The sequence below is a fragment of the Phalacrocorax aristotelis genome, chromosome 18 (assembly GCF_949628215.1).
Source record: "Phalacrocorax aristotelis chromosome 18, bGulAri2.1, whole genome shotgun sequence".
Taxonomy (NCBI): Eukaryota; Metazoa; Chordata; class Aves; order Suliformes; family Phalacrocoracidae; genus Phalacrocorax; species Phalacrocorax aristotelis.
The window spans coordinates 1064355-1071326 of NC_134293.1; the positions used below are offsets into that span (position 1 = coordinate 1064355).

The 6972-nt window shown below is 49.9% G+C and overlaps 1 protein-coding gene across 3 annotated transcripts in view; it reads right to left on the reverse strand.

The window, feature by feature from the left end:
• Positions 1-1114: 1114 nt before the first annotated feature.
• Positions 1115-6972, reverse strand: part of SLC46A1 (solute carrier family 46 member 1) — an 85636-nt gene continuing 79778 nt past the window's right edge. For 2 of the 3 annotated variants that reach the window (XM_075113572.1, XM_075113573.1), the window contains exons 4-9: positions 6634-6815; positions 5710-5971; positions 4759-5611; positions 4281-4364; positions 3102-3258; positions 1115-2538 (exon numbers count right to left, since the gene is read on the reverse strand). In XM_075113572.1, coding sequence (XP_074969673.1) covers positions 2463-2538; positions 3102-3258; positions 4281-4364; positions 4759-5611; positions 5710-5943 — 1404 coding nt within the window. In that variant the 5' untranslated portion in view covers positions 5944-5971; positions 6634-6815 and the 3' untranslated portion in view covers positions 1115-2462. Of the gene's footprint in view, positions 2539-3101; positions 3259-4280; positions 4365-4758; positions 5612-5709; positions 6025-6633; positions 6816-6972 lie in introns of those variants that run through there. The other variant, XM_075113574.1, reaches the window with a different exon arrangement.

Sequence of the window (6972 nt, forward strand, 5' to 3'; positions counted from 1 at the left end):
ATGCCCAGCCCCTTCCAGCCTGTCTCAAGGAAATGAATCCCTCTGTTCCCACCCTTCCCTATTCCTTTGCTATGTCATGTCAGAAGGTGTTTAAAGTTGTTCTATCAGACGTTATTAATAAACCTGGTTTATACGCTAAATCCCCACCTCTTTTCCATCTGTGTCACACGCTTCTCTCCCTGCAGCCTCCTCACAACAGCTCTCTTGCCGTCATGCTGTCTCACCCTCTGAAGGGGCAGCAGAGCCGGCGTCCTCCAGGCACCGTTCTCGGTGGGCACCCACGCTCCGTGCTCACCTTTGCATGGACTGGTGTAGCTCACTGCGTCCCCGGGCACTCTCCGCCTGCTGCCCACAGTCACAATGCATGGGGTCACGTATCTGCTTCACGGTTGTAGGTCTTGGAGGACAGCCTAGAAAAACTTTGGTTTAATCTTTTTAATAGAGCACAATAGTTCCTATTGAATTTCTCCTTTGCAAGCACGCCGACACGAACAGGCAAGCAGAGCCAGTACACAGGTTGCACTCCAGTGCACAAGGCTGAGCGGCTGCTAGCGTTGGCGTCCATGGAGTCTGTTGGCAGAGAAGCCTTACTTCATGATCAATTCAGCTACAAATGCTCACAGCATGCCCTGTTCCTCAGGGAGGCTAATTCTGGGCTTAGCCCGTCAATCAGACACGTAACTCCTGCCCATGTCCGCCAGCATAACTACCCAGATCAAGTGGCGTAACACCAAGTTCTTAAAGCCTCCCTGCTTCTCCACCTCCTGCTCCTCTGCTCCCCAATTCTCCTGCTTTTATCACAAACTCCTGGTGAACAGGGAACGAAGCTGTACATAAACATTTCACATTTCCTGCATATCGAAGAACAGGTCACAGCCCAAGCCCTCCCGCAAGCTTTAGTGCGGTGTTCAGGAAAAGCAAGCTTTGGCTGCTTGCAAGCCCCAAATCCGCATCTTTCCTGACTCAGGACTCTCACATGCTCATTCTCCACATGGCAGATAACTTTCTGCTACTGCTTCTCTACTGCAGAGCCTTCAGTGCAGGAGGAAATCAGCATGAAAATCACAGAGAGGAGCTCAGAATGAGGCAGGGACAAACGACATTGACAGCTGTATAAGAAAAGCTATCTTTTTATGAACCATAAAAGAGAATGGAGGTTTTAATCATTCTGAAAGTAACATGTCTGCTAAGCAATTTCACAGTTAAGGACATTATTGCATGCGTCTGAACAGTGTGTGCAACGCAATGTACACCAAACTGCTGGTTTATGGCAGTTTGAAGACACGAGGACTGAGGCAATACAGGTAATGCTTTGAAAAGAACAATTATGAGTACCATGAACGTGGGGTTTGCTTGCTGGCATCAACATATCCTGGGAAGGGCAGCAGAAGCGAGGTCACTGACACAAAATTTTGGGGCATAACTTTGTCTCCAAAGACACTAGTCCTGTTCCCACGCCAGCACATCCCAACAGTGCTGCGTATGGACGAGGAAGGACTGCTTTTGGCTCTGCCACAAGCACAGCAGTAATTTCACATGAGACTAGGGCACGCATCCCAGCTGGGGCCTCAAATTTATAATGTAAGGGTTAGGGAGGACCAATTCTGTCAATTTTAGCTTTAAATTCATCAGTTTGGGCAACTGCAAAATCAGGCACATACCTGCACCTTAGTATTCTCACACAAGCTGTTACTTCTCGGAAGTACCTTTGAAATCCCAGGCTGAGCTGCAGACAGACAGGCAGGACGTGCCACTGGCACTCCTCACTACCAGCACTTCGTGCATTAGGCTCTCTCCCTCGGACACCTCTAACTTGCGAAGCTAAAGCTAGTTTAGTCAATCACGACGGCAATAGCACACCTGTGGTAAACTACTGCTCATCACGAGGATTTCTGCAGGAGCCTAGTCTGGCGTGCGACATTTGTATGACTTTTGTTGCCAACAGGCTGATTCGAAGCGCAGACCTTTCTCCTCAGCAGCTCACTGTTGGGTACCTCTGCTTCAGTCTCACCCTGCAGGCTTTGGGCTGGGCCTCACTCACACCACAGCTCATCTCCTGCACACTGCAGAGCTCGAAGGGGAACGTGTTTGGCAATTAAACCAGAATTCAGTTCTCTCTCACCACTAAAAGCATGCCACAGAGCCCTCCCTTCCCACCAAACCCCAAACCACTAACCGGCCTTGCAAAAGGCCAACAATAGCTTTTATTCTTGATTGGCTTTTGGGTCTCTTGGGTTTTCTCTGACAGATGAGCCAACACAACGGTGGGGAGGCATTCACATCTGCAAATCAAGTTCCTACTGGTAGTCAGAGCCATGGTTTCCAAATATTTGTGACTTAAGAATCAGTAAGGACAAGCAAGGTGTCCCTCCCACGCTAATCCGTCCTTCAAGGGAAGAATAAAGAGCAGTCTTCAGCTGGACACTGCTGAGCTGGCCAATTCCTTGTTGCTAAGTTGCTGCTCAGCCGTCTGCAGGGGACAGGGAAGCATCTGAGAAGTGACTGTAGTCATTGTTCGAGTCCCAGACTTCTATCCACCTAAGAAAGAAAGAACAGTTAGAGCCTACGAAGGCACACTGGGATGTTGCTGAATGAAGTGAGTTTTAAAGTTTCAAAGGAACAGAACAAAATGACCCTGCCAGGAGTCGTTGCACTTCTACTGCAAATCCCAACACATTCTCTCTCTCCCAAGACTTACCAGGGGATTCGTTTTCTATCATGACACAACTTTTGCTTTAATCAGTAGAGAAACAACAGGAAGAGAGACTGCTAAAAGAAGAGCTCCATCTCTTCCATAAAGAAGGACCTTCATAATTCAACTCCAGATTTTGGATTCCACTCTGAAGGTGGAGTGAGACTCTGAAGCACTTTGAATGTCGCAGCTGCGTTACTTGGGCTGTAGGCTTACCGCTACGATTCAGACGCCAGAAGAAATGGACCTGCACCTCTGCTTACTGGGCCACTAAACACCCTCTCATAAGCCTAACTGAAAATATGCCTTAAACTTAACTGTGAGCCTCTATCCTAAGCAGAGTAAATAGTATTTTCATATTACACTTCACAGGTCCTATGGCAGAGTTTAGAAATTTGAAGTAAATTACCCAATAATAGCTGCTGGAATCAGAAGAATTACAGCCCCGAAGAGAAATGGGAATCCCCTCATGAAGTGCAAGGTGGCAGGGTAGAGAGAGTTGAACACTCCTGTAGCCACAAGTGAACACAGCCCTTCCACACAGGCAACAGAAGCAAAAAGAGCACCTGGAAAAGACACATGAGAGGTTCAAGGTGAGACAGCCCTGCCTTTATCACATCGCATCCTTCAGTGGGATCCCATGACCCTTTCTAAGGGTTTGCACTTGCGATCAGAAAACTGGCATCTGCATTGCCAAGCGTGGTAAGCAAGAACTGGGAGCAGAGATCAGGCACGCGGTGCTGGCCTAGCAAGCCAAACCTGTCAAGCTCAGCTCCTCTGTAGCCAGGACCACCTCGCTGACCTCCAGAATTTGTATCACTGGAGCTCACCAGGGATATTATATTGTAAATGCTTTAGACAGGGCTATCGAGACCTGTTTACTGCCGTGCACATCTTATCGCTTGTTAAACATTAATTACAGCAGAAGACTGCACTTTAGAGATTCAGCATCATAAATCTCGTATCAAGTATGTGCCATCTTCATTCTAATAAGAAATGTGAATTGTGCAGTCATTTCCGACCTCTCCCGCCTCGATCCCCTTCTCCCCTCTGTCTGCCTGCAGAGGCGTTCCTGTGCAGTGTTTATCACCAAGTGCAAACTCTTCACATTACTGGATGAAAGGCAAATATTCTCCTCCTATGGGTTATCCATGATCTTTCACCATGGTCAATGATATAACCCTCTAACAACACTACATTTCTTCCCACTGTTACTGATCTACAGAGAAGAGTCATGGTCAGGGAAATCACTATTTTCTGCTTGTCATATAACCCATTTTAAGCTCCTTGTAAAAGCTTGTTTTGGAAACAAACAGATGGGTGAATGAACTATTCCTGAGCTTGAATGCGATACTTTTCATCATGCTTTTCCTCTCTTGTCCTCATCCTGGAAACACAGCAAGTCTAAATGGATGAATGGCAAATATTATGAAAAAATAAAATGTTACCCTGGGTCTGAGGGTGAAGGGACAGGCACAGGAGTCCAAGGGAGCCAGGGAAGTCCTGACCTCCTAAAGCAATTTGATTTCAGTGTTCCAAGAAGACAGTGTTTCAGGACCTGGCTTAAGCATAGCGGCTGACTCCTTACCCTGCTCCGTCTCACTGACCAGCTTGGAGAGCTTGGCTCTGATGACTGGAGTGGCTGCCATGGAAAGGAACAGAATCCCATAACCTGTGAGCAAGATACAGCACATTAGGGGAAGCTCAGCTGATAAGTAAAGTCTCCAAAGTCAGTCCCAGAAATCTGTAGCTCCAGGCAGTTTCTCCCTGCTATGTTTAGACCCAGTCCACCCTCCTGTATCTCATAATGCACTTTAGTCTGTGTCTGCAGTGTAATACAGCTTCTGGGAAACCTAATATTCTAGGAACTACATGGTTGCACTTTCAACTTCAGTGTTTGGCCAACCTTGCTGTTAGCTAGCCACAGTTTTCTCGGTACACAAGCTGAATCGGAGGCAGAACTTCCTCCACGTGCTTGAACTCCCAGAGGCACGCTGTCCTCCTGCATCTACTGGCACCTCTAAGCTGAGAGCCTGGGATATCGGGGTTTAAGAATTCGGCATCACCTGTAAACATCAGTGGCATCGTAGTAGCAAGAGAAATCACAACTAGTCCAGAAATATTAGAGATCAATCCTATCTCTGCCACCCAGGTGTCTTCGAGGCAGAGCTGCAGCAGCCGCAGCCCTCCCAGGCTGCTCAGGTAAGCCAGGTAACTGGCAGCTGAGCCGTAGCCGATGAGATCAGCGGCCCAGCAGAGAGGGGAGCCAAGCTCATACAAAACAAAGAGGTCCTTGGTTCCAAAATGTACAGTCACAAGAAGAAAGAAAGCCAGAGAGTAAAGAGCGAGCTTCCGCCTGGAGCTCAAGTGCTCTGGGGCTGTGTACAGCCTGTAGACAGCCTTGTAATGACTAAGCGTGAACAGCTTGGCTGGTTTCTGCTGCTTCACCGACTCCTGAAGACAGAAAGCGGCATAGAGAGCGGCAGCAAGGCTAGCAGCAAGCACGAGCCAAAAGGGGTTGATGTACCCCTGTGCCTTGCGCCACTGGCCGCCGCCGATGCTGGCCAGCATGCCCGCAACGCCAAGGCACGCCTCGAGGATGGCGACGCGAAATGTACGTGCGCGTTTGTCGCTGGTGTCGGCCACGTAGGCGAAGCAGCTGGCCAGGATCAGGTTGTAGTCTCCCATGAGGCCGCTCAAAACGCGTCCAAGGAGAAAGAAGGCAACGTGCAGCTGCAGGTACATGACGAGAAGATAGATGGCCGCTTGCACGGCCATACCCACTGCCGGCAGGATGAGTGCCGGACGGCGGCCCACACTGTCGCTCCATGGTCCGAAGAGAGTCACGGAGAAGAGACCGACGAAGAAGCCTCCCAGGTTGATACAGAGGTTCCAGTGGGAGACGAGCGCTTCTACCTCCTGCAAGAGAAACAGGCACCTGAGGCTCCAGGCCGGCAGCACCCAAAAGGAGCACCCCGGGAGGCAGCAGCACCCCGCTCCCCATCCTGCTCTCCCACCTGCCGCAGGGGGTCGGCAGCGGTGCTGCCGTTCCCGCAGCCGGTGGGGCTGGTGGCATTGGGGCCGCTGTAGCCACGCTCGGCCCCCAGCCGGTCCCAGAGGTACTGGGTGGCGAGTGGGACCTGCAGGCCGAGGGACAGGGTGGCCAGGAAGAGGAGCGGCTCGACGGCAGGCAGCGGCGGGCGGCAGCGGCGAGCGGCGGGCGGCGGGGATGGCGGCGCCGGGGCGGCCATGGCGGCAGGGGCGGGAGCCGGCGGAGGCCTGGAGGGAACAGGAGGAGCAGCTGTGGCTCGTTCTGCTGCGAAACGGGGAGGGGATCAGCTCTGCATCTGCATTGCGTCACGGACGACGAGCTCGCGCTCGCAGCCCTGCTAAGCACGCAGCTTTCCACCCTGGCGGTGTTACTTACTGACAGCTAAAGAGATTTAAACTTAAAACCTGACTTAATTTTCTTCTCTCCAAACAAAGGAAAAGTTACGATTAACGTTTTAAATGCACCAGGAGCTGAAAAAACTGCAGTTAGCAATGGGTAATCGCCTCTATGAATTCGCAGCGCATTAGAAAACACTTCTTTTTCTAAAGGACAAAATAACTTACACTCTCTAACACACAAGAGGCTTCGGCTGTGCTGTCAGGTCTCCTGTTAGCTCTGGTCTGCCTCGAAGAGCAGGTCAGTAAGCAAAGACCAAGTTGTTCTTTAAATCAAAACAACGCAATTCAGCATATTAGATTAACCCGTTTATGTACACTGGAGCAGTCCCAAATTAATGTAAATTGGCATCACTCCTTCAGCACCGCTGAGGGAGTGTTAATGGGCTACAGGTGAAGCTCCAACAAGTCCCCCTGCAGACAGAAACCATTCATTTTGCAGTAACACGCTTACAGAGCTCGTCTGGGGCATCTTTGAAAGTAACAGGACTCACGAGCAGTGGAAAGAATTGCTGTGGATGTGCAGCTCCTAGCGAACAGGCACGATTCCTCAGCTGAGGTCCTTCTGCATCATCACCTCCATCCCACAGGCAAGGCTGCAGCTGGAGGCCAACCTTCGTGCCTGAGATGTGAAAATGAGAGGCTTCTTTTTAGATTTTGATTGGAACCTTAGGACCTAGGAGCAGAAAATAGAAAAATTACTTTGTCATTGGCTGATTTTGTCACTGTACCTTTTCAGACACTAATTCAACATTAAGTGGATGCAAAACTGGGGGGGAGACGTAATTTATTAAGCTGTTTCTTTTCGTACCAAGGGTAAAAAGCTAAAGCTC